The following is a 27641-nucleotide window of genomic DNA, read 5'->3' on the forward strand; positions in this document are numbered from 1 at the left end:
TTTGTTTAATTTTCTGCTTAATTTCCAGAATGATCTCCTATGCTGAGACAATATGATTTATGATTTATAACTGCACTTGCCATCCATAAAGGACGTCCCCTTACATTTATTGCACAATAATAAAATCTAGAGAAACATGGTACATAAAAAGCAGCAATCATTTTAACATAACAAACTAATTATTGTTCCATTAAAACAAGGATTTACTGAATGGTTCAAATCTATAGTCTAATATATTCATGTGAAATGTTATTTTATGTTGGTTTATAAACGTGTTTATAGTACATTTAACATCATTTAGATTTATATTACTGTCAAAGCAACACTTTAACTGTATTAAATAGCTTTACTGTAAATAACTATGGAGGCATTTAGTATTTTTAAAGTTGGATTGCAGACTACATTAAAGACTAAATACAAAAATCAAAACCCATGCAATTAATGGGAAATTGTATAGAAATAAATAACATATTCTCAATGCAGATGTTACATATAACACACCTGTTTCAGAATAAATTCAAAGAGTCGAAAATCCCATGGGCCATTAATATTTTAAGCAACTGGGAAATGATTCGATGGGGCTTTGATGAATAAAAATCAAACATTATCAGTAAGACGTCTTTGGAAATTGAGAAAAAAACAGGTTCTTGTTATACTTGATTCAGGATCCATTATTTATGAGTAATTAAGAGGAACAGCCTGGGAGCATGATTGATGCTGCAGCTGTCAGCAAGTCTGAGGGATCATATTCATGGGGAGTTGCTGTGGAAACACCACACACCTGGGCCCCTGCAGCTGCTGCGCTAATCCTGCGCTAATCCTGCGCTAATCCTGCGCACAGGCGCAAATCAACACCGACGCCCTGCGCCTCACTGCGCACACGCAGCCGCGATGCAGAGCGAGGCAAACGTCACGTCGCTCACTGAAACAACCAGCAAGTCGCACTGTGAACATGTATCTTACTGGCAAATGTGCTGTGAAACATAAAACAAATCTCACAAACAAAAGCATAACCTTATCTTTACAGGCCAGTTTGACACATGGGTTCTGTTGATGATGATGAAGATGATGACGGATATGCAAGTTGTATATCAACTAAATACACACCAAAAACATGAAAATTGCTATTTCAAATACATAATTACGATTACAACTGCTGTTTTTAGTGTTATTCATGAGTGTATATATCACTGTATAATTATAACAACAACAAAGTGTACAATTGCGTCTGCGGAACAGCTGATAAATGTAAACAGGGAATCTTTTTGCGGTAACACCAAGTCGCCTTTGAAAACATGCTTCACTTAAAACATACCAAAGGAATAATGTGTATGTATATATATATATATATATTTAAATAAAAAATCAGTAGTTGCAGTTACCACATAATAAAACCAGTATAGTGCTAACATTAACGGAACTACTATGCAAATAAAAAACAATTAAACAAATCAGTTTCCTGAGGGAAAGTTGCTCTACGGACATGTTTGGCATGATGTACCGAAACAGGAAGTCTTTTAGCAGGTGATCCGATGCGAGAAATGGAGAAATGAGAGCAACTTATTGGGCAATTCCGATGATTTCCTACTTTTTTTTGTTTTGAATGATCAATAACATTTCCTGCCTCTATATAATTTCAGCCGAGAAACAATGGCCTCCCGAAATGGCGACAGCATCGCAGCTTATTTTCAGCTGTTTTCTTGCATTTGTTTTGCGTTGTTGATATCAACACAGAAAGCGGACGCAAAGGTAAAGAGTCGCCCTTTTGTTGTTTTGCTTTCTGGGTCATTTAAATCGACCTCCATAACTAGAAACTGCAGAATAAATAGTTAATGTAGCAGCTTTACCCTTGACAACCTAGTCGATAAGATGTACAGAGAAATCTGGTCAGGTGTCATCAAGTAATTTTCAAATATCTGTAAATAATTGATCAGGTTTCTGTAAGTTCAACATTTGCCCTGTTCTGCATGAGGTTAACGTTGTAAAATATGGCTCGTCTATAGATTCAGGTTGCTTAAAAGGGTTGTGAAGTTTCTGTCTTATAATATTGTTGTTTAATTTAGTTGAAATTCATAGCTATAGCTAGGATAACTGGGTGTTGACAGTTTACTCTTCCTATGTTTTAGGTGGTTTCATACAATAGGCTGAAATGCCTTTACTGGCAATGCTAGTCCCAGTTTCCTAATATAGCCTACAGTTTGCATATTGGTTTTGTTAGTATAATACTTCTAATGATTTGTCTCTCTCTTTTAAAATACTTATATTTTAATTATTTGTGCTGTCATGTGCCAAACCTGCATTCAAATCGTTGCTTTTGTAATTATGTATAGCACTAACAAATAAGTAAATTGTACATTTGAAATCTAAATCTAAAAACATATATACAGCTGTGGAAACATGTATGGCAGCCATTCCATTCATATTTTTATTTGGAATTTGGGAGAAATTTTGTCAGCAGTTTATAGAATATAACAAAAATGTTCATTTTACCCAAACACATACCTACTGTATAAATAGTAAAACCAGAGAAACTGATAATTTTGCAATGGTCTCTTAATTTTTTCCAGAGTTGTATATGTATAAGGTATGAAGTCTTTGTTAGTTCATACATTTTTCTCCTTACAGAATTCAGAAGACATCCGATGTAAATGCATTTGCCCACCCTATAAAGACCTACCTGGGCAGATTTACAACCAAAATGTGTCACAGAAAGATTGGTATGTGACATAAGGTCAATCCAGTTTTTATATGTGGGATGTGCACAGTTTTTCAGGTGTGCTCATTAATATTGTAATAAATAGCTAATCTATGTGGGTAAGAAGAAAACCAGATTAACCACATATTTATCTTATTTAACTCATCTACACACCCTAACACTGCAGGGATTTATACTTGATACTACAGAAGAGTGATTAATCAACCCAACATGGATATTTTGCTTATTATAGAGAGGGCAGTTCTGGTGATCTGTAGCAGATATTTGTCTTTGTAATTTTAGTTAAACCAAAAAAAAAAAAGGGGCGGGCAAGAGCATTCTTACAGTTAAACTCCCGAGAAGCATTTTAACTAGGCTGCATATTTTAGCTGTGACTACAAAACAATGATGAAATTATTCAATCTTGGTTTTCTGTGTTCTTCCTTTTTTCTAGTAACTGCCTACACGTAGTGGAGCCCATGCCAGTACCTGGTCGAGATGTGGAGGCTTATTGTTTGCGCTGTGAGTGCAAATATGAAGAAAGAAGTTCAGTCACTATTAAAGTAAGGGCCAGTTGGTTTTCTTCCTTCTTGTCTTCTATTTTTTTTCTTTTTATAATATAATATTGAGGACTTTGTTGTTAATTAATATAATAGTTCTGTATTTTTTTTTTAGGTGAACCATGTTTTACGTTATATAAGGCAGGTTTCGCTTTAAAAGGACTTTCAAGACTCTTCTTTAATAGATTTTGATTATTTATTTCCCTTCCCCGCTTTGACATGTTAATAGAAGGTTGAGGTTTTAAAAAGCAGCAGCTGTTTTTCATATTTCAAATTCTAGAATGCTAGAATAAGTACTTTTTTGATGTTTAACAGAATGTAGGCTAGCTCATTTTATTCTAGTGGTGGAGCTACTGGTCACGACACTTTTGAATACCAAATCCAATGATTTGGTGTGATGATCATGAAGGAGAATGATTGTAAAGCATAGGTATGTAGCTCAAGACGCGGAAAGCTTCAATGCACCATGTTTTTAAAGGTCTCTTTAAGACATTCAAACTGGAGGATAAAAGGTGTAAGCTGGTCCAGGTAAGATCTGAGGATATTAGAATACAGAAGATCCTGTGCCACTGAAGGGCTGGTGTTGTGCGACCGTGATGAAGTGTGTTAAGATGAAAACGTCTTAAACCACAACAATGATACAATGTACCACTTTGGTCGCAGGTGACCATCATAATTTACCTGTCCATCCTGGGCCTCCTGCTTCTCTACATGGTGTACCTGACCCTGCTGGAGCCGGTGCTGAAGAGACGTCTGTTTGGACACTCCCAGCTCATACAGAGTGATGATGAAGTAGGGGTATGTTGTCCACATTCTGACCAGATGCCTTGCAGCCTGTGTATCCCTAAAGACATTACTTTTAATCCCTGCACCTTTGTGTTGTTGTTTTAGGACCACCAGCCCTTCGCCAATGCTCACGATGTGCTCTCTCGCTCTCGCTCTCGGACCAATGTGCTGAACAAAGTGGAGTACGCCCAGCAGCGGTGGAAGAGACAGGTCCAAGAGCAGCGCAAATCGGTCTTTGATCGGCACGTGGTGCTGAGTTAAACGGCTGTCTCGTTTTACCATGTCATGCTAGCTGAAATTGTGACTGGAGGAGCGTATTCACTGTGACCGGGTCTTCCAAACTCCTCCAACCTTTCATATGTGTCTTCTGTCTGCCTATTTCCTTCACTAACAGCTAGTTCTGACTGTTGCATCTTTACTCAGTATATATAGAGCCCAAGCCCTGTCATATTAAGATGCACAGCCTTGAGTTGGAGATCAGTACGTGTCGCACAAAAAGCATGAAATTGAACGGATACAAAGGCATCTGTATCTGGTAGCTTCGGTAACCATGCAGGGCCTGATGCAGGAACATTGAAAAACCGTGGAGTTGTCCAGATTGTTCATTTTAATATGGTGGGGACTCTAATTATATATTTCAATGTAAGTATGTATATAGCAGTTGATCATGTGTATGGTCTTTTTCCTTGGGTTCATGTAGGAGTTGTGTTCCCTAGAAGATGATGGAATATCCATGGTTGTGTGTAATATACGTCTTCTTCAGAGAGGCTTGCATGAACTGATGCATTTTTAAGAAAATCTGAAAACTTTTTGCACTTACAACACACATTTAATGTGCAGTATTTGAATAAACTCTCACCTGTGATTCATTATATCAATCCTAACAATATAGTTTGGAAGACTATTAAAAAAACAAACAGAGTCTGACTCCTAATGGTTAATATGTAGTTGAGTACTTGGGTAAATTGTTAGAAGGAAAGTACATCTTTGTGTATTTATCACTTTCTGATTTTCACTATCTCCAGGAACATCACATTTTATCTCCCTTTGCTAATGAGGAAATTAAAAGGTTTTCCAACAATGTTTACTATATCTTTACTTCTTAATGTTCAGATTGTTGGACAGGATCTCACTCTTTATAATCATCACATTTTTGAATGTCCACACTGTTGCACAGGGTGCCACTCACATTTGCATTATTCATGGGATTTAACAATATGAAGGCAATCAAGTCATGTGTTTTTGAGAACAATACACTCTGTAATGACTTCACACATCTTCAATAGCATTTCTGTAATAGAAATTGATCTGAAATAATGGGCATTGTACATTTACATGGAGGGGGAAACATCCTCTTAAGACACAGTTGCTAAAAATTCGTTAGCTTTTAATTTTTTTAATTTTTTAGAAATATTATTTTTTGTCTGTGATACTTTATAGGGGAGGTACTGCTGCTGAGTGTATATGATGGCAATGGACATCGATTGTCTTAGGTCTTAAATTAAAGGTGTTTCTAACCTCTTATACCATGTGTGTGTGATACCTTCCAAATAAATAAATTCCCTATTGTGTGTAAAACCGGAGTGGTATTCTTTTAATCAACCTTTTGAATGGATATACACTAAATGCACCACAATAATACAAATCTACACTCAATACTATATTTGACAGAAAATATCGCACAACCTGATTCTGCATCTGAAATTGAGACATGCTTAGTAATGTAATTGTCAAAAAAAAAGACGTAAATTATACTGTACACTAAGTTGTTATGCGCCACAGTACGGAAATTACGCAAATGACCTACTTGTACGTGCTTAGGGTTAAAGTTATAGAAATAAACGCAGGTACTGCTTTTATATGTAGAACCAAAGTGATTCAGAATTCCTCACTTTCTTGCTCACTCATCCGCGACAATGAGGGAAACGGGGATGGTGAAGTAATCTGGGTATTTATATATATATATAATACAGACTGCGTGTGGATGTACAGATTTATGAATTAGGAAAGAAATGTGGTTGCATGTCTCCCTGCGGTAAGCAGTGGTTTCGTGTGAATCGGTGACACTTTCCGCTGAGCTGACAGCAGCAGCCCGCACCGTCCCGCACCGTCCCGCACCGTCCAGCCATGGCAACTGCGGTCAACAATCAGCCCAGGGATCCGGCGCTTGTGCCTCAACAGACACGGCTCTTTGCAGTCACATGTGGATTTACACTGGTATGTGGCTCTTGAATAATTACTTGTTACATTTTGTAGCACAAAAATAAGGGTGCGGGGTGGTTTCCTATCATTAGAGTCTTGCTCTGAGAGCCCTGTGGGAAGGAACATTTGTTCTGAGAAGCGATCTGTGCTCCCATTAAAACACTCTGCAGCCCCAGTCGTTTACTGGATCACAGAAGCCACAGCTTGTATTTAATGTTTATGCTTTGCTATCATTATTATTATTATGATTGTTGTTATTATTATTGTGTGCGTGTTTTTTTTTTTTTTTTTTTTTATAAGGTGTCTCAGCTTTTCCAGACCCAAAATGCCAGTCATCTACCCATTACCTCTGCAGTCCCAGAGCTTTCCCACTCTGTTTGGGGAGAGCCGGGACAAGAATGTAGCCTTTGTCATTGACACCTCGGAGGGCATGCACAGCCACCTGGAGGCAGTCAAGCACCACCTCACAGAGACACTGCTGGCAAAAGCTCGGGCCAGGGACTCCCTGTTCAACATCGTGGAGTTTTCATATAAGGTATTCTGCCTTCTTATTCTTCTTTATGGATATTTACAGTCGTGATGACCTTTCACCTTTGGTCAGTTTACTGGGCTGAAACGTCATTTGACCATATGTGCTTTTAAGCCAGTATTTGCATAAGATAGTGTCAATCCATGCCACCAGTTGTATACTGCCTTTTATTCTCATTCACCACCAGGTTACAAAGTGGTGCGACCGCATGGTGACCTGCTATATGGACACCGTCTATGGAGCGCTGGGCTGGGTTCGGTCTCTGTGCTGTAAGCCCGGTAGGGACCTACTCGGGGCTCTGCAAGCAGCCTTCGATGACCCAGCTTGCCAGGCTGTGTACCTCGTCACGAATGGCCTTCCACAAAGTAACCCCGAGGAGGTTCTCCATGCAGTGTCCAGTGTGTCACAGCAACGGCCTGTCCATGTTTTCTGCTTGGCTGATAAATGGACAGGGAGTGAAGGCCAGGATTTTTTGCGGGCTCTCGCTCAGTGCACTAGAGGGAGCTGTCACCTCGTTACGCTCAACACTGCTGATTTGACACAGGTAACTAGGAGTGTCTTCAACATAGGCAGCACAGGCTGTCAGCTGCGCAAACAGGCCCACTTTGTTTTCTAAATTATGTACAGCACAATTCTGGAAAGGACTTTTAGCGAAGATATCCTATCCCAAATCACTCTAATCACCCTATCATAATCAGCATTATTTTCACCGCACCAAAATACCGCTTTGTACTCATTGTACACCCAAACTTTGATTTAGTGTTTCTCTTTGCAGCATTGAAACACACAACATGGAAATAATTAGCTCGATGCCAGTTGCCAGGTTTTTTAAAGTAAGGCTATTGCTATTGGAATGCAGCAAAGAAAAATACTCTCATACATCACGGAAAACGTACGATCAACACTTTCTGAAACTCAATCCAGTTTTCCAGATAGGAGGATTGTAAATTGTTTAGATAAGGAAAGTGTATTATTCATCACAGCTGTATAATAAAATTAGGAGTTTTTAATACAAATAAATAAATACATGATTGGAACCTGATTGATTGGGATTGTGTATTTTACTGTATGTATTTTGTAACCATGTCCACAGGTGGTTCCAGTTTACACAACAGAGCGCTGGGGTGCAGGTCCACTTTACTCTGATGTGAAATACTGCAGTGCATTGGCTGCCCTGGACCGGCCTTTTTCAAGTGTGCCCAGTGTATCCTTCTGCCATCTTCCCTTGGGGCACCCTCGCTATCACCCAGCTATTTCCACAAGGTACTTTCATTCTATATGTTAAAAATGTATTGTCTTCTGTTGTGTTTCACCTCTTTTTTTCAGGTTGGTTATCCAGTTAAATGCATACTGTTTCTAAAGCTAGCCATGCTGACACTAACAGGTCAGTTTGGGTGCCTTTGCAAGTGTTGTCCCCTGAACTGTCAATGCTGAGGGTACAAGGACCCTGTGACAAGTCTATAAGACTATGCTCTAGATCTGCTTACTTCACCATTACTGGCCATTGTAAAGACCATTAAAAACAATCTCTTGCCTGACATTATTGTCAAGTAAGAACGTAGATTTCTAAGAGCATGTGTTAAAGCTATATCCCTCCACATTCTATTGCAGGTACATGTTGGACGGCTTTGTTCCCACATGTCCCATCAGCAGCTGTGAGGGTGCTGACATATTGGGGGGATCTCTGTGCTCCTCTCCATTATTGATAGGCACTCGCGTCCTCGCCAGGAGAGAGCCAGATGGGTATTATTACCTTGGGACTATAAAACAAGAAGTTGAGGTAGGAGGAGACAGATTCACAGGGGGGGAGATGCTGATGAGTCAAATGTATAAATATGACCTTAATTTCAGTTCTCTCTTGCCTGCCTTTTTCAAAATAGTCTATCTCTTAATTGCCAGACATGGTTATTTGATTAGCGCAGGCAATTTTGGTCTTTTTTATGCTAATGTTCAGTAGGAAGTGGTCACTTTATGAAATAAAAACTGGAGATACCTAACACAGTTTTTAAATTTGGCAAATTAAAAAAAGTAAAACTAGTAAAGATATGACAGCGAGGGCTAATTACATGTTTTGTAAACAGGAGGACTCTTAATTGCAGTTGGCTGCCACAGCAGTTGCACCTGTTACAGCAATGAAATCAGCAAGCCTTCTGCACGCAGTCAGTTAATTAATTTGTTTTGTCAGCATAGCAGACATTTAAAACCAAAATACTCTTATTAGGAACACAAGCTGGCAGCCTTATTATGGAAATACTGATGAATTTGCAAGTTTTTCCTTTATTGAACTTTCATAAACAGCTTTATATCTCTTTCACTTTTTAAAGGGAAGAGATGTATTTCTAGTGGATTTTGATAAACCAGTTCTAACAGCTGGGAAATATCAGACAACAATGCAAAAAACCAACATGGTGGACATAGTCCACTACACTGAGGCTCTCCGACACAACATTGTCCCTGGAGACAAAGTCCTGGCCCCGTGGGAGGCAGACCTAACCAGATACGGGCCTGGAAGTGTGCTGTCTGGTGTTGAGTTAAGGGACCCACTAAGAGGTAGATCATCTGTGACTGTATCGGATATCTTTAAAATAATTCTCTCAGCATTTACAAAGTAGGTGGTTATGAGGTGAATTGCAAAATCAGAGCCATTCGTTTGAGGGCATTTGTATTCTCTGACGTATTTTATGAAATTGTCAGGTGTCTGGTTTCTGTCTTGTCTGGCCTTGGGTGGGCACTGTAATGGATTTTCAGTTGTTTTGCCATCGACATTCTATAAACTTTTAATACTTCTTTAAGATATGCGATTAATTTTATATTATAGCAAAAACATTGTTGTATTGTCACTTTTTACATTCTTCAAAAAAAAAATTGTTTGTTACCAGATGAAACTGTGAAAGAGATCAGAGTGCGTTTCTGGAATGGAAAGGAGGCCAAAGTGCCAAAAGGAGTGACCTTGTGGATCTCACCTGCTTTACATGAGCGAGTGGTGAAGGAGATACATGAACCCCTCACTGCGAGAAGAGCCCTTCTGCAGAATACATGGGCCCAGACAGAAATGTATGCTTACAGAGCTATGCCACTTTGCTATCATGGCTCTCCATACAGGTGCCATGGTCTGTCCTGCTTCTGCCATTACACTCCATACAAAGGCTTCTGCTGTGTCCCAACCCACCATTCACACAGCTGTCTTCACCAAAGCCACGGCTGGTGGCCTCTCAGGTCCGACACGCGCCTCTGCGAGAGAGACCTCCAGAGCGAAGACCTGGAGAAGAAGGTTAGCAGACAGCTTCAAGAGCTTCGTGCCTCCAAGGAGACCATTTCCCTGTCTTCGTCTGCATCTTCCCTGTCCGAGGAGGACAGCCCAGGTTTAGAGAGAGAGACAAAGCCAGCCAGGGTCACAGTGGTCAACCGGGCAATCAACACCGACTCCAGCCTCCTGGACAAGGAGAGATCCCCGTCTCCAGATAGACCCGGCTGGAGATACTGGAAGAGATGCCACCCTGAGCCACAGCATAGGAAGCCCGGTATTACCTTGAACACTGTCTATTATTATGACTTTACTGTTCACTGTGTATTGACAGGGACTTGTCACCTATTTAAAAAAGGATGATTGATATATTTAGGAATCCCAGTGTCACTTTTCAGCACATAAAAAAATGACAGGTCTTTAGTTATGAGTAAGGATTTTGCATACTGATTCCCTGGAGAATATTTTAGCAAAGTTGTCAGATTCACAGCATATTACCTGCTTTTTGTGCTGATAATGGAAGAATGTATGAATTGGAGATGTTTTCTGTGTAATGATCGATTGTTATGCATGTAAACGTCACTGATACTTTCCCTGGTTTGCAGAGAGCTGCGTCTCCAGCAGAGTTAAAAGCAGATCTGGTCAAGCAGATGTGAATTCTCCTGAACATTGGCCTGCTGGCCCAACCAATCACAGTGCGATGTTTAAACTGGTACCACATTCACCAGGAAGGAGAATCACAGTGAAGGATGTACTCGCCCCCAGTGACTTCAAACCCACAGTTGGGGTAAGGTTTCAACTAAATCACACTCACAGAAATAGTTTCATTACTGGAATCCATACATGTTCCTGTTTTTTGTTACTAGTTTTGGTACATTACATTAAGTCCCAATGTTTATTAGACATCTAAGTCTTCAAATAAGTTTTCTTTTGGAAGGCAACTTTTTCATATCACATGACCCCTATCATTATTTTTTTTTATATATATATATTCCTCAGAAATCAAAGTGAGTATTCTGAAATAATGAAAATTTTAAAGAATAAACTATTATGACACACTTTAATTGTGTTAATGCTACATCTTTATCTTTTACTCATACCGTTAAAAGTTAAACTGAATGCCTCCTTTTATTTTTATAAACAGAAACCAAGTTGTGAAAAATGCTCCAGAAAATGGCCATCTGAGCTCAAGATACAAAACATTATTAAACCAAATGATGAGAAGATAAGTGGTACAAAAATACCAGGGAAATTCAGAGGAAAGTGACTTAGAGGGTCATGTAATTTCACTCCGGCAGTTTTCCATGGAATCGTTAAAAGCAAAGCAACACGTATAAAAAAAACTGCATATCAAAATAGTGTATTTCATGAAGCTGATTTATGTTGCATTTGTCTCTTGGGATGTGCAGTATTATAACAATACCAATGTCCTTGATCATTAAGTGGAATATTATATGTGTATACTATACATTTATACTTTTATTACAGATCCAGTTTTTCATTGTAATATGGACAGTAATCATGCTCTCAGATTGTGTTTTTGCTGGTTCTTCTTCTTCATGCATGATACTTTTTTAATGGGATACATAACAGGGATTATTTAGGTGCTATATAACTATGGCCTGCTTTGGCTTTAAAATAATGCAGAAGATTGTGTTTGTACTAAAGGAAACTTTTGGTATATATCTTAACAGTGACTTTTCTGTAACCTAAAATAAATATTTTTCATTCTCATGCGTCTATATTTGTGCAGTCTGAAAGGCTTTAAAATGTCTGAAATTAATCCAAGAGCACTTTATAAATCTGAAGGGAGTTCAGCAGGAATACAAATATCACAGCTACCAGTATACATAAAAAAACAAAAACTACTGCTTTCTACCCTTGCATTGGTAGAACTAATCATAAAATGTAGCGTTGGTTCCTAAAATAATTTTCATAGATAAAACGCAAACTGAACAAGGTAGTTAAATAAAAATATAATTTATTTGATGTAGAGAGGTGTTAAGACAAATTGGAGATACATTTAGACATCTGATGAACAACACCACCAAAAAATAATAATCATAATAAAACATCAGGGCCTTGTCAGATGTAGCAGTAATCTCTTTAAACGTTTCTGTCAAGTTAAAAAGCAAACTGTATAAAAACAGGATGATACTTGCACGGTACAAATAAAAACTACGGAAGTGCATGTTTTCAGACACAGGGTTTTGTTATTGCACTTGCCCTCAGTTCAGCACCACTGTGCGGGTCACAAAGCAAAGCTGAGGTTCACACTCTCTCCGGCTTTGACTCGAACCAGCCGAGTCTGATTGTCAGCGTCTTGAGCCCCGGCCGTGATGGCGTACGTTCCTGGAGCCACTTCGATGTGGAAGTCCTCTGTTGACCGGGGTTCCTGAACAACAAAACCAGCAGGAGCTGATAACGGGTGGAGGGACAGGGCTAGCCATTACATGAGAAATCCAACACAGCATTACTGTCCCCTTGGGGTGAATGGGATTTAAGAAAGAAATCCCAAGCCTGACTTCAGGGAAACATGTCCCATTACACTCCACTGAATTTGCCCCATACTGAACAAGCTGCTCAAATCAGGGGTTCCTCTTGAAACTAGTAATGAACTGTGTGCATCATTAAGGCTTATTTTGGAGGGATAATTGACATCTTTCGGAGCAAGTTACGTGCAGACTATGAAACACTTACTTGATTTTTGTACAGTCTTTGAGTTGAGGGAACATGAGGGAATCCCTGAGTGTGGTACCTGCATACATGGTTTACCTCAGAGTGACCAGACTGATATAGTGGCACCGATTTGTAAAAATTCTGCAAGACAAGGTGTGAAAATGTGAATTGGGTGTTAACATACAAGACAACTCCTGCCAGATCAATATAAAAATGTAAATGTAAAGAGGTTTATGAGTGAGACCCATATTTGTAGCTCTAGTATGTTACCGCTTTATATTATGCAGTAATTTCCTATGCAAGCCATATTTTTTGTTTTACAAATTGTGATGGAATACACAGTGAATTGTACCTTGCATTGATGGGTAGTGTGAGCCATGAACTCCAGTATGGTATCGAAGGCATCATCCAGGCAGGTTTGTTTTTGTTCCTCCTAATGACACAAACAGAATAATGATCATTGCGCTAGAGCGTCTGCACCTTTAAAACTTCCATGGCTGAAATGCAAACTTACACATTTAGTAGAGACTGCATTAGCTGAAACACAGAGCTTGACAGAAGTGGTAATGTGGTCTACCTCGCCACTCTCCTCCACATATCGTTCCTTCCTCCTAGGGTTCTCCTCTCTAAGTCTCTGGTCTGCTGTAGGCCACTCCACGTTTCTTCTCTGAGCACGCTGCAACACCTCAAGACCAAGTCTGGATGAGCGCACCAGGGATGATTCCAGCCAGGTTTGCCTCCTCTCCATAGTGCAATAGCTAAATACAGATCATTACACACACACACACACACACACAAACCTTAATAATAAACATGTTTTAGTGTTTGTGACATGACCTCCCAAGATCAGGCTCTTGGAGGGAACTTCTCAAAGGTCATTACTGGTTCTGTTAAATATGGACTTGCATATATCTGAAGTTTATAAGGACTTATCTGCAAAACCAATAAAAGGGGAGAATCAATTTAGCATTTTGATGAAGAAACAACAAGTTCTGGCCTCTGCCAGTGCTTGCCTTGGGTTTGTCAAGATTACCAAATGTAAAAAGTAGTTTGTTTACAAAAGAAGAACCCCCCAGAATTTCCCATCTTTAATAAAGAACTTTATTTTCTTTTGTCATTATAGTTAACCAGACATTAAGTTCCTACCACTTACCTAAAGCGTAAAGTTAGACTAATGTTCAAAGTGAAAGTGGTTAAGGAAAGACATACAGATGGAATATTGTTAGCAAGCCTACCCAGGTAACACAAAATGTTGCAATTGTAATTTAGGTAATTTACAGGAAGTGGTATCTCTGATATTCGGCTTCACAGCTGCAACTTATTAAAAGTTTCACAGATAAAAGCACACAACAACACACCGGGCAGTTTCGGTTCCCTTCGCTGTAGTACAGTTTTCTCCATTACATATGGCTACATAAGCATACTTACTCATGAGATCAAACAACCGCTAGGCAAACACAAAGGTGTGCCAAATTATTACTAGATATAGGTGGGATTTATAAATAAAATGTTAAATTATTAAATGAAAACTGATGATTGCTTCCGTGTATGTGCATTATTCGCTAAATTAGACACTTGGTTATAAAAATAAGATATACAGCGGTATTTTCAATTAAAGCAAACACAAAATGAACACAAATAAATAAACAAATAAGGCGGATTTAAGTACTTTCACTATCAAGACTTACCTGTATATTAAAATCACGTCTGAAGCACATCAAGTCAGTGTTCGTAATAACAGTGACCCAGGCGACGATTGGAAAGACTATGTAACCATTCTGGTTTAAAACTAAAGTAAAAGTAACATTTTCTCAAAATAAGCGCTTAACATGGTCACATTTACAAAAGCAGAAACCCCGCCTACTTCTAGCTTAAGGAAACGCAGTGGTCACTGGGAAGTGTAGTTGACATCGCTCTCTTGATTTATATTGTACTACACCCACACATTGAACAAGTGCAGAATCTATGGTTTGGACCTTTGCCACGTTGTAACAATGTTGTGACAATATATCTAACTTGGTCAAAAATATCCAAACCAATCCAAAATTATTTAATGACCCGCAAGGGCAATTTGTTTTGCACACAGTTCGCAATTATAAAAAAAAGCATTAAAAACATACAACACACAATACAATACAACAATCAATCAATCAATAACAGATAACATCACAATCAGCATGACCATCATAAATCAATAATATAAATACAATCAGATAGATGGTGCTGTAATCCACAATCGAGTTGATACATGTAACCAAAGACACACAATACATGTAATTCAGCTTAAGTTGTTAATAAACTCAATAGCTAAAGGAACAAATGATTTCCTGAACTTATTTGTTCCACACCGAGGAAAGCTAAACCTGCATCCTGATGGGAGCAGCTGAAACTCTTCATGGAGAGGCCTGATAAAACAGCCTGTGCCTTCTGAGTGACCCTTGCTTGATACAGATGTGTAAGACTTCTGAAAGAGACACCAGTAATCTTGTGACACAGCTTCACAATATTATCAAGTTTATTATTATTATTATTATTATTATTATTATTATTATTATTATTATTATTATTATTATTATGTTCTTGACACTTTAGCTGCCAAACCAGCAAATCATTGAAAAGGTCAGAATAGACTCAATAAAGCAAGAATAAAACAATTTCATGTCCACACTAAAACGTCTTAATTTCCTTTAAAAAAAAAAACAGTCTTTGGTTACCCTTCTAACAAATAAAATCAGTATTAATCTCAAAATGTAATGTATTGTCAAGGAAGGTCCCTAAGTATTTGTACTGTTGCACTACTTCTGCTGGCAGGCCTTTAATGAGAGTAGGCACAAGGGCCTCCTACGGAACCTAAGACCATTTCTTAAGTTGAAGCAAGGACTGGTCACACCAGCTTACAGATTCATCTACCACTACCCCATGGCTATTCTCCTCGCCATGTAAGAGGCTCACGATTACAGAATCGACCACAAATTGAATAACATGCCTTGACTCCTGCATGCTCTGATAGTCATTTTTATATAAAACAAATGAATAGACGTTGTTGTAGCAAAGTTGCTCAAACCAACTTGTGCGGTTGTGTTGTTTAGCAGCACCAGCACCATAGTATTTGATACTAGTGCTACAGCAGCATGGAATAGATGGATATATTGCTTTACCCAATTCCTCATCTAAGGTAAACATTTTATATTATATGGACAAGACAGATTCCGGTTATTATACCATGTTTTTCTTTTATTCGGAAAAACAAATCAAAGTACTAATGTACACGAGAGATAAAAAGAAAAAGAAAAAACGAAGCTAATCTTTGACTTTTGAGTGATAACACGATTTGTAGGATTATGCATACCAAAAAAAGTGTTCTTGTTTTTATGTTTTTACTGCGCTTCAGTCTGCAAAATGGGTCTGTTTCCCTGATCAGCACAGGTTATTCGTGTCGTAATGGGAACCATATGGAGAAGGAGGCGTTTATTGTTTTTAAAAACGAGTTACGGATTGCCAGGGTGCGTGTGTGCAGTGTGTGAATGTATATGGAAAACAGCTATTTAAATGGTATTTCGTTTTTGTTCTACTTGTTCAATGTTGAAAAAACTAAAATAATTTCCATTCATGTGCCTCTGAACTACTTCCCAGGCTCAGAAACAAGGTATTCCTATCCCAGTAATTTAAGTGCACATTTTAAAAATAAACTTGGTCTTTTTCTTTCTTTTTCTAAATACAAAATGCATACATAAATACAACTAAATTACGAAGACCCAAGCTGTACATTTGGTTTCCTCTAAAATGACTGGAATACCGTATTTCTTAATGTGCCTCAGAACTAGTTGAAAAAGCAGCATTACAGGATGTGCTGCTATTATCAGTAATTTGCTGATGTTTAAACCTCTAGAGAATCTGTGCTGCCCAAGCACAAAAAAAAAAGAAAAAAAGAAACGCTTTGGAGAAAGTTTCTTGCACTCGAGCCCTTTCTTTCCGATCTCGCAGCTCCTTCACACGGGGGTCGTCACCGCTTCCTGTGCTTTTCTTTTTCTGTTTTGCAAGGAGCCGACAGATCCTCACAGGCGCGGATCCGCCAGCAGCAGCGCAGCCAAGCTATGGATTTCTGAGCAAAGACACTTTGTATTTGTATCTATTAAAAAGGTACGCAATGCTTGTTTTGTATACATTGTCTATACGTTGCATGCAACAGACTGGAATTACTGCTGCTGCTTGTGTTTAAAAGTAATTGACTTGAATTCAATCTCAGATTTTCACTTCTTCAGTTGCATAGTGCAGATTGTTATTATTATTATTATTATTATTATTATTATTATTATTATTATTAGACTGTATTAGGTAGAAGTAGCAGTGGTAATTAGGTTATATAATGTATGGCTTTCCAAAAAACTGCATTTGATTGTAAAAGAAAAACATGTTTTTAAACGAATAACGCATATGTAGAGGAAAGTATGAATGTAATTCGGACCTGATCGTTGTGTTTTGAAGACTAACTGTTCTCCCTTAGGATATTTTTTGCAGAAAAACAATTGTCTGTAAGTTTTCACCGAGACATTGGGAGTGTGAAGTAGTTGTATTGTGCTTGTGTTGTAAAGCCGTTTTGATCACTAATGGAAATTAAATGAGTGAATCGGTGATGGCTCACTTTCCTTTGATTTAAAAATACAACAGGGTTTTAATCATTACTGAGAATCAATATTTGGGATTTTGCCATGTTTAGAAACAAGGGGGCGCTCTTTATCTGACTTTGGGTTTGTTTACGGATGCGAAAATAAAAATATGCCAATATGCCATGCTGTGAGCAGTAGAAAACAAATAAGCCTATTTACGCGTTTTTTCCTGTTAGACTTTGATGGAAAATGATGACTATATGTATACAATTGCAGCACTATATTAAAATCACACAAATAACCACAGTGAATTGTCACTGGCAATCGTACTTTGAATAATAATTATCCAGGTGTTAAACTAATGTGGGGGTTTCTGAGAGAGAGAACAAAATATAATCTTTTGATTTTAGTCTTTCCAGATTACCACAAGAATTAAATAAATATTGTATCAATAGGAATAGGGAACTATAAAAACACTGCCCAGACATATATTGAATGCCAATGAGTGGGTTGCTAGCAAGCTTTTATTATAGGGTGTGCAAGCTAAGCTATTTATTAGATTTTTTTTCTCTCAACCACAGTACCTGTTTCTAAAACTAGTCCTTCCTGAAACTACATTGAAAATGTGATGGTGATGTAAATGAGGGATCATAAAAGCCTTCTTTTCATCAGTGTCATTGTTGGGGAACTATGTTTACCACACAGAAGGGCTGATAAATTGGTTGATTACAATTTAACCTCAATAGTTAACATGAAAAATAATCCCCCCTCTAACTCATGGCACAGACTCCGGGGGATCTTACCAGACACTTGTCCAGACTAATGAGTCCAAGAGGCAGGCTCTGTGCCCCTGTTGTGGTTACTGGTCACACTGTGGGAATGTTTAGACAAGTTAATGAAGTTGCATCACACAATCAGAGGGAATGCATGAGAAATTCCTAGTCTAAGTTTCAAGGCCCCTGTGGCCATTTTTGTGCTGTTATTATGGCTCTGCTGGTTGAAGATCTTGCCAATATCATGAGAGATAATTGGCTATCTATGTTTTCATGAATTCTTTAACATCCTGCTACCATAGCAAAATGGGAAAATAGCAGACTGTTTTGCTCTGCCAGCCTTAATGATACTATAAACTGCAAATTAAAGTGGGTTGCTTGACTACTTATTGGTTTTGTTTTGTTAGTATTTTGACTGGTTTCTTCTTCAAAAACACATTTTAAAGGTAAATCATTTTACCGTAATGCACTGATATGGCCAATTCATTGATTTATATTGTGTTTCTTTTTGGGCTAATTAAGACATTGAACTACTAAGTTTGTTCTTCTCATGAAGCATTACATTTAAAGTCCAAGAATTAGGCCTACTTATCTGTTAACATAGAGTGTTTTCAGTCTTAACATGTTTTTTGTGTGAAACATATTTCTACTAGAGCTAAATGGCAGCCAAAATCTTTTTTTTTCCACTTCACCCACTCCCCTTTTGTGTTAAAATGAACTGTCAGACCTAAAGACAGCTGATTAACACGTGGAACTAATTATATTCCAGCATGCAGATTGATAGGGGAGCTGGCTGCCAGATTCTTTATTTATCTATCAAGTGTAATACTGTACTGTGTGCTACTCTCCAAATCACTTTTGAATGATTCTCAGTATATGGTATGTCTATAATAGGTAAATATATATTAATACATATATATTGATATGAGACTGTAGTACTGGTACCAGTGGAGACTTTTGTTTTATCCTTGAGTTCATGGCAGGTTGTGTTGTGCTGCATGTGTACAGCTATTCATGGTTTCATGTTGCTCTGAACCAGTTGTATTCTTTATGGGTCATGGGCGCTAAATCGACTCCATATGAAGTTGAAGGTTCTTCAAGTGGGCCTGTGTTCTGCCTGAAGGCTAGCCCTAATTATAGGGTAATGCTAGGTATTGCATAGCCCATTCATACACTGTAAAAGTTTTTTAATTATGCTTTTTGAAGAGCACGACGCACAAATTATCATAAACTTGTGTCAAGTTATTGCCTGTGCTTTGCAGGATGATCAAAGGGCTGGATCTCATCAGCTTCCAGCAATTAATGGGGAATGGAATGCTGTAACAATTTCCAAAAGCGGTAATTTTATTCATGACCATTTCAAACTTGAGTTATTCATCAAATTATATCACGGGCCTTGCTTTTACAAAGTAACAGAGTGATAACTGAGCTATGTTACTAAGCTGTTTTATGTGCATGTAAGCCTTTTAGAGAGTTGCATATGCCTGAGTCTCCTCATCTCCATAACTCCCTTGACCTGCTGACCCATAGCTATTTAAAAATCTCCAGATGTTTGTAGAGAAAGATCCTGTAGGAATATTTTATGTAAAAGGGCAAGATTTAAATTACTTTTGGACGCAAGGTTGTGGTGTTGTGGTGCATTCGTGGGTAGACGGCACATGTAACTCACATGAGGTAAATATCCCCAATGTGGGCCTCAATTCTTACTCTGAATGACTTTTGCAGGACTTCCCTGGGTGAGTAAACAAGTTTTAAAATTGATTTATAGCTGGCAAATTATACAGATCAACTGATGTAACTATTTTGCGAAAGGGAAAATTTCAAAGGCAAATGCAGGGGTTTGATTTAAAAGAGATGTATTATTCCAGTCATGTCTTAAAAGACAGCTATGGCTGGGAGTTGTGTTCAATGTATAGTGGGCAAACCTTTCAAATAATCATTAGCATAAAAGATGGGAAGTAATATTTTACATTCATGATCCACTTCAACAACATAGCAGGTGTTCCCTTTGTAATCGAAGACAGTTGCTGCAGTAGTAGACAGTTTAATAGAAAGTGACTTACAGAAACGAGGGGTGAGCTATACATCAGCAGCTGCTGCTCACCATAGGCCCGCATGCTAATGTCTCATTGAAAGCACAGGGTATCAGGAGGGGCAGTGACATGCTCAGGGTTACACACAATGAGTCAGTAGCCGAGCTGGTAACCTTGTGTTAATAAGCCTAAAGCAGCGAACCAGATAAACTTTGTAAAACCGACAGTGGGGAAGCCTGCTGTATTTCTTTGCATTTTGTCACACTTCTATGTATAAATAATAGTACATATAGATGATTATGAAAATGGATAGTAATACAAATGACTGTCACGCCTTCTTTTAAGAAATAAGATACATATAATATATTGATATGATTAATTTCTTAACAGTTTTCACAAGAAACCTTTTCAAAGGGTTACAAAGTACAGTAAATACAGTAAGTGTAGAAAAACAATAGGCAAATGAGCTGGTACAAGGGCAGAACATGATAGGGTTAATCTCTGGTGTGTGCCAAGGGGGAGGGCAGGCAGAAGTACAGTAAAACATTACTGTAAAATAAGTAAGTAAGCAGGAGCACAAAGGAGCATTGCAGCTCAATCAGATGCTGCACAGAAGTGCTAATTGTCCATTAAATGTTGGCTGCGTTACTACAGGTACAGTCTGAACAGGTGTGTCTTGTGTCTAATTTGATATAGGTCCCCTGAAGCAGTTGGCAAGTGATTAAAGTTACAGGGCATGGTAGAGTAGGGTGAGTCCAAGAATGTATTAACCAGTTGATGCAATTAACTGCCAGAGATGTAAAGGTGGAGATTTAATTGGATCAAATAAACAATTTATATAAGCAACAGCACCCGTAGCTGCAACTCTCACTTCTGCAGTGTGTTATTGTATTGAGTTATTGTATTGAGTTAATACCTTATTTGGCTCTGCAACTCTGAGTGCAGCTGACAGTGGTAGTAATCGGTTCAGGTTCAACGAGAAAACAATATTCTGACACTTTCACCGCGATCTGCTTCATAAGAAGGGTTGACAGTGCTATAATGTTTTTGAATCATTAAAATGTAAAAAACACTGTTGGACAATTTATCTTGACATTTGCATGAGTCACAATTTCAACATGTGTTGCAAAGCTGTCGACTAAGAGCCTATTCATCTCATTGTGTTTGGAGTTTGGCTATAGTTATTGCCTGCTATACATGTACAAATAAGACAGTATAACCTATATAACAAAACTTTGAGGGTCTGGCACAAGCTTTCATTCCAGTTCATCTGTGCTATCGATTTAGCCTGAAGAATGACTTAAGTTGCATAACACATCTGCTGGGAGCTGTGGTTGAGGTGGACATGCATGACTGACTTCAAGGATGACAGTAGAACATTTGATACAATTTCAAGCTGGGTAATTAAATTATTGTTGGACAATGCTCATTTTCCAACACAGGGAAAAAGTAAAAATTAAGTTTGAGTTGTTTTATTTATATATTTATTCCTTCATTGCTTGTATGCATATTCCACTGAGGAGAGAGCCTGGTTGTAAAAGACTGTGCTGATTACATAATCTAGCTATACTCATGCTTTCCTTACCTACTTTTGTACTTTAAACAAATGTAGCATGATGCATGCAAACATACAGTAAATAGCAGCAGGTGATTTAGTTATTTACTGCAGACCAAGCTCTACAATATGATTGAGATTCTTAAAAAAAATACCTACTAACCCCACTTCATATAGTCATAAGTTTTAAAGATATGTTTGCATCCACTCAATATATAAATAAGAATTGGCCAAATACAGTAGTTAAACATTTGCTAATTAGAAATGTACAGTATTTTAGAGGAATTTGGATTTCATGTACCCCCACTTCTTTTTAAATGTAAACTTTAACTAATCAGAGTAGCCTGATGAGATATAACATCATGTTTATTGTGGTTCCCAAGAAAATAAAATAAAGTCTGTTTTAAGTAATTATTGCGTAACACATCCAATCCCCTTGACTGAATGCACCTGCATTACTTATTAATGTCTCTCTGGAGAGTTGGAACTTCACGCAACACAAGAATGTGCCCCCTTTTGGTGCTACTCAGATATGGCCAAAGAGAAGGTTCAAAATTTTAAGTAAGAGGATCAGCATCTGGGGCAAAACATTAAAGTACACTACAAAATAGACTTTCTGAATGGACTCATTCATTTAATCTACATTTTAATAACATAACAGATGTATTGTAATTTACAGAGACGATTCCCTGCTGTTTTGGGCTTTCCATCACAATTTTCATATAACAGAAAAGCTTAAGTAGATGCTTTGTAAGGCCTCAAATTATGCATTCTTCCACATTTCTTTCCCCCTTAAGGGATGTTTTGTTGAGCTCCTGAGGCTGCTTGTAATTGCAGAATTTCAGAACTAATTGTCATGGGTTTAGGAAACTCTCTGGTTTTATCTTCAGAGGCTGGCAATTACAGATCTGCCAGGAATCCCACAGCTCTGAGCAGAAAGGCCAGGGTTTCTTTCGTCTTGTAGTCAGAGAGCTGCAGGACCCTGTGTGGAGCCAGGAGAGTCTGACTGAGCGTAACAAACATTTGGTAAATGACAGACACCTGCTTCAGACTGGGAAATAGTATAATTTCTGATGTGTCTTTCAGTGGATGTATTCCCAAACACCTCTTAAGCTTTTGCCAGAATAGTTTTTGTTCATTCAGTATTTAATATATCAGATTGTTTTTTTACATTAATCAATTGATCTTTCTCCATCAGGTAGTTGAGTGCCTGTGCACAACATAGATTATTTCCCTTTTTCTGGTGGATTCCTTTTAATTGCATAGACCTTTCAAATGCCACCTTGCTTAATGGAAATAAATTAAGAGTTTCCATTCCAATAATGATCTTATATTATCTTGAAACCTGTAAGTCGCCCTGGAAACCCTCAACAAATAAACAAACAAACAAATAAATCTCCATTGTTTTTTATTTGATACCAATGAAGAAGCAGCACAGTCAGTAAAAACGTCTTACTCATCAGAATTGTAAGGACCGGATTAAATCAAAACTTTGACCCACCCGCTAATAGAAAACTACAGAACTGCACTCAGTTGTGGCTGCATTTTCAGTTAGATGCCATTTTTTTCAAATCATAAATGTAACCGCTATGATGTACAGGTTCGTAGTTTTCTATTAGCGGGTGGGTCAAAGATTTGATTGAATCTGGCCCTAAGTTTGTTAGTTTTAGACTGTTTCTCCAGAGATCATATTTTACTCAACTAGAAGAGATAGAGGGAATATATATCCTCTAACATGTACAAGACTGAGAATCAACAGAATCAAGAAAACAATATTGTGCGTTCATTTTGATGAATGGGAAATCATGTTTTTCTTTTACGTGAAACAACTGGGGTAGACTATGATCATGGTTAAGCTGGCGAAGAAAATCGGGCCTTAAGATATTTTCCATCCGGTGTTTAAATTCTTGGCTGAAGAGTCCCTTCATGGTCAGTCACACAATGACTTACACACAGTGTGGCTTCTTGTGCAGATACATCTAGAAGTTATGATGACTTAGTGTGTAGTCAGACACCTCGTGGGAACACACATGACCAATCCCACGGTTCCTCCCAAATTCAATTTTTCGTTGACTGGTAGTTAACAATGAATTGCCTCACCTTTCTGTATGCACTGTGTAGTCATGTCTGCTTTTGATTGCGTCTTTTAACATCTGGTTGGGAAAGGGAAAGGTTTCTTTGCTGTGAAGAAGAGTTTATCTTTCTGAAGATAAAGAAGGTTATAGTTAATGAAAGATAAGATGTATCAAATGGTAGAATTGTAAACCTTTTATCAAAATACGAAATTGCTCTCATGATTTTACAAGCTAAATTCAGAGGATGTGTTATTTGTATGTTCCCATGTATCAAATATAATTTTTAAACTAAATAAGGTGGGTGGGTGTACCTAATACCTTTGTTGTTTTTCTAAAAGTGAGATAAGATTTATGAGAAACAAATGGCATTAGGCATCACATTTACAGAATATCCTTAACTGTGATGGAGCACATTAAAGAAGCTGTAAAGACAATTACCCAAATCACAGCACAGAAATAATTGTGTCTTTTTCCGTCTTGAACCTTAAATGTTGTCGTTTGTGTGAATATTCTTCCGTTTTTTTACTTGCACCGTTTATAATTATGGAACTATAAAACCTGGAACAATAATAAAAGGCAATTATCTTTGAAAGAGAAGTTTGTGTGAATCATCTAGGGGCCTCTACAAGACTGGTTAACTGATTTCAACACTGTGACATTCTTTAAGGTCTGTCTACAAAAGAAAAGTAAAGTAAAGAAAAAAAAGCTGCATAGATCATCTGGTTGATGTACAGCAAACTCTATGGTCATCTTTGTCCTGTACTGTGAAAACCTTGGACAAACTTATCTGGAGTGTTTGCTTTTTATGTTTGTCTAACTGCATGAAGCTCCCAGTTTTAGATTTTAATTAATTTATAAATAAATACATAAATAAAGATGTATTTGCTGTCAGTTTCTTGTTGATAGCTTCTTAATGATAAACACATGCCTGTAATGTTTTAACTAGGCACAACATACATATGGTACCTTAAAACTGGCTTTACATACAGCAAGCTGGAAAGAATGCTATAGCTTAATTCGAGTTCAAGTTCAATAGTTTTTTTTTCTTCAATGCAATAGGTGTTAACATTCTGCACCTACTATTTAAAATGATAAAGGGGCTAATTCAATTAAGCTTTTAGGAAGGAAGAAACTGCTTATTTCCATTCTCATAGCAGGCAGGTGGACAAAAGGACAAGAAAGGTAATTGTAGGGATTCTCTGCTCACTCAAGCGATCGTTTACAAACCTATGTTTCAATGTCAAACATGTTTTATTCAAGCTGCAGCTTTTGATTCAAAGCTTCATTAAATCTCACCCACAAAACAAGCTGTGTTCTGGTAGGCTTGGGTGTGTATGTCATTTAAAGAAAATAAGATCTCACACAAATCACTGTCGTTGCTGTGTTTATCTTTGCACACGCCTGCGATTAAAATCCCTCCACTTAAAGCATCGTTGAACCGAAAGTGTATCGGCAAATCTGCTGTGTGTCTGGCGGACGATTGAAGTGCTTATGGCCACATCCCAGATAGGAGAAGCCTGCACACGTCAACAAGAAGCAGGTGAAACCCTACCTGGCAGCCATGAATACCTGCGCACATGATGCCACATTGACGCCAGTGTCCATGGGAGCCGGAGGCTGGGTCAGACGTGTGAGAAACTCAAGTCCACTTACAAAGAAAACAAAACAACTTCAAAGAAACGGGGTCTTACTTAAGGACTCGTATTACTTTTTTCCAAACTCATTCAAAGATGCTTTCCCATTAAAAAAAAAAAAAAAAAGAAAGAAAAGAAAAGAAAAAATCTATTTCAACTGCTATCATATTGCTTTTGACGTTTTGTTGATATATTCATTAGTTGTTACAATGTTTGTGGACACCCACATAATAATCCGCAGAGTATTACAAAAACAATAATAATGTTTTAAGCCTTTTACACAAATAAAGGCAAAAGCAAGCAACGGCATCTTTTTCAATAGCCTATGTTAAAAGAGTAGCACAGTGATGGTGTGTGTGTGTCTGAGAGAGAGAGAGAGAGAGAGAGAGAGAGAGAGAGAGAGAGAGTGGGGGGGGGGGAAACAACGGATCCCCATGGAAACAGCCCAGCCTGCAGCCCGCAGTCTCCGGGTGGGTTCAGTTTGCTCGGGAGGTCATGCCTGGGAGTTGTGGGAAGATCATCAGGTATCACAGGCGAAACTACTGGTTTTGCTACAGTCTAGCTAATAGGGCAGATGTTTGTCTGGGAAATACAAAAATGAGAATGGAGTGGAAAGTGAAGCACTGCGACTTTAAGGTAATCCAATTCGCTTGTTACACTGTATCGTTTTGAGCTGTTTTAGTTAGTAAATATGCTACAAAAAAAGTAGCTATGGGTGAATTTGCCTGCATGCAGCAGTGTATTTTTCAGGACAACTTCGGACATATTTTTGTGGGATGATGTCATGCAGAAACAGTTGGGTCCTATTAGGCAAAAAGAGCAAACTTAAACATTTGTTACATAGAAATGTGACCATATTTGGTCATTTAGTGGGCTCGTCGACTTGAACGTGTTTTCAAGGTTTTGTCTTGTTTTCAGGCTTTTGCACGTTAAAGGCTCCATTGAATCCGTCACTGCTGTGGCGAGGACACATTGCTTTTTGGTTTTATTGTAGCTAGTTAAAGGGTTCGGTTAACTGGATGGAAATCAGATGGCTGCCTTTCTGTTTTTCCACCAAATAGTTGCTCTTGAACAAACAATGCAAACCAATTTATCTCCGTTCGTTAATTAATTAATCAATCAGGGGAAATAGCTCAAGTGGAAAACAAAACAAAACTAAAACGCATGAAGTACTAAATAGGCAAGATTGTTATTTGGAAAAACTGCAAAATTGTTTCCCCCCTTACTATTTTTTTAATAGATATATATTACAAATGTTTTCCAAAATCAGATTGTTCTTCTGCTTTGATTGTGTGGGTGGGTGTGTGTGCATCAGATCTGTGTTATGTATCCCATCAGATTAGTGTTTTTGTTGCAGTTGTTGTTGTTTTGATGTTTATCTGTTTTTGTGTTTTTGGCAGGGCAGAACTGTTGCTTTATGGAAAATCTCCTGCTTAATTGAAACTTTTGTATTACATAGGGCTAGTGTGTATAAGAAAATCTATAATAATCTATAATAGCCCTGTTTCCATTCTCCTCTCCAGTCTACCCCCTGCTATCTATGCCGCAGACTCAACAGCCTCCGTTCTCTCTCTTGAACCTTCCAAACAGACTCTCTATTGTGCTGATCTAACAATGACCTTTCCTTCTGATTGGCTTGAATTGTCCGCTCAAAGTCAGGGAAGTTGCTGGCTGTTTTCTTTCTGTCCAGGGCTTGTGTAAGAGGAGCAGGGCAGGGATGACACACTATAGTCACAATACCTTGAAAGGAGCTACAATATGTATCTTGAAATGTATGGGTGTGGTCTCAGTCATATTTTTGCAACTTTTATGCTAGAAAAATTGTGCTCTTTGAAATCAAATTGCAGGAACCATCATATATATTCATATATATCGGAATGTGTTTCATTTAATTTAAAACGGATAATCAGTTTGTCATGGAAAATGTATACAATAGAAGAAAACCTGTCCATTCAAATTTAACTTTTCGTTTACTTTCTGGATTAATAGCACAGCGATTTGTTTGTACACTCTGTTTATAACAGTTCTAAGATCTTTTCAGATGGTTGGAAGAGCCAGATTTATTCATGACGATTTTATAAGAAAGGAAAATAAGAGAAGAAAAGCGATGAATAATGCTAACAATATGCAGAGCTATTACCAGTCATATGAATTAGGCTTGTTACATTTTTGGCAGAAGACAAACCATAGTATGGAAATGTAATGACAGTATGTAAAGCTGACCTTTGCGAAATATGTCTCATCTGTCAGTTACAAGTAAATGATAGAA

The 27641-nt window shown here is 37.9% G+C and overlaps 4 protein-coding genes across 7 annotated transcripts in view; 3 read left to right on the forward strand and 1 right to left on the reverse strand.

Annotated features, from left to right (window-relative positions):
* The first annotated feature begins 1503 nt into the window (after positions 1 to 1503).
* tmem9b (TMEM9 domain family, member B) lies at positions 1504 to 5619 on the forward strand. The gene is made up of 5 exons (XM_066700867.1): positions 1504 to 1749; positions 2626 to 2717; positions 3150 to 3258; positions 3919 to 4053; positions 4147 to 5619. Exons 1-5 carry the CDS (start codon positions 1651 to 1653, stop codon positions 4300 to 4302), a joined length of 591 nt encoding a protein of 196 aa, XP_066556964.1. The 5' UTR covers positions 1504 to 1650; the 3' UTR covers positions 4303 to 5619.
* Positions 5620 to 6179: 560 nt separating this feature from the next.
* Positions 6180 to 11750, forward strand: c4h11orf16 (chromosome 4 C11orf16 homolog). Its single transcript, XM_066700868.1, has 10 exons — positions 6180 to 6258; positions 6544 to 6778; positions 6960 to 7316; positions 7866 to 8035; positions 8384 to 8552; positions 9097 to 9322; positions 9652 to 9826; positions 9968 to 10293; positions 10622 to 10803; positions 11161 to 11750. The coding sequence occupies exons 2-10, from the start codon at positions 6569 to 6571 to the stop codon at positions 11281 to 11283; spliced, it is 1938 nt and encodes a 645-aa protein (XP_066556965.1). The 5' UTR covers positions 6180 to 6258; positions 6544 to 6568; the 3' UTR covers positions 11284 to 11750.
* Positions 11751 to 11980: 230 nt separating this feature from the next.
* akip1 (A kinase (PRKA) interacting protein 1) lies at positions 11981 to 14574 on the reverse strand. Of its 2 annotated transcripts, none has more exons than XM_066700871.1 (5): positions 14384 to 14574; positions 13273 to 13453; positions 13048 to 13128; positions 12717 to 12836; positions 11981 to 12411 (listed from the first exon to the last, which is right to left on the reverse strand). In XM_066700871.1, exons 2-5 carry the CDS (start codon positions 13441 to 13443, stop codon positions 12268 to 12270), a joined length of 516 nt encoding a protein of 171 aa, XP_066556968.1. In that variant the 5' UTR covers positions 13444 to 13453; positions 14384 to 14574; the 3' UTR covers positions 11981 to 12267. The 2 variants fall into 2 exon arrangements, with proteins under 2 accessions (XP_066556968.1, XP_066556967.1); XM_066700870.1 differs by having other exon boundaries at positions 13210 to 13453.
* A 2093-nt stretch (positions 14575 to 16667) lies between these two features.
* dennd2b (DENN domain containing 2B) overlaps positions 16668 to 27641 on the forward strand; it is a 72726-nt gene continuing 61752 nt past the window's right edge. For 2 of the 3 annotated variants that reach the window (XM_066700874.1, XM_066700873.1), the window contains exon 1: positions 25835 to 26008. The gene's annotated coding sequence lies outside the window, so the exon portion shown is untranslated. Of the gene's footprint in view, positions 16836 to 25834; positions 26009 to 27641 lie in introns of those variants that run through there. The other variant, XM_066700872.1, reaches the window with a different exon arrangement.

This window comes from Amia ocellicauda, chromosome 4 (assembly GCF_036373705.1).
Source record: "Amia ocellicauda isolate fAmiCal2 chromosome 4, fAmiCal2.hap1, whole genome shotgun sequence".
Lineage (NCBI taxonomy): Eukaryota > Metazoa > Chordata > Actinopteri > Amiiformes > Amiidae > Amia > Amia ocellicauda.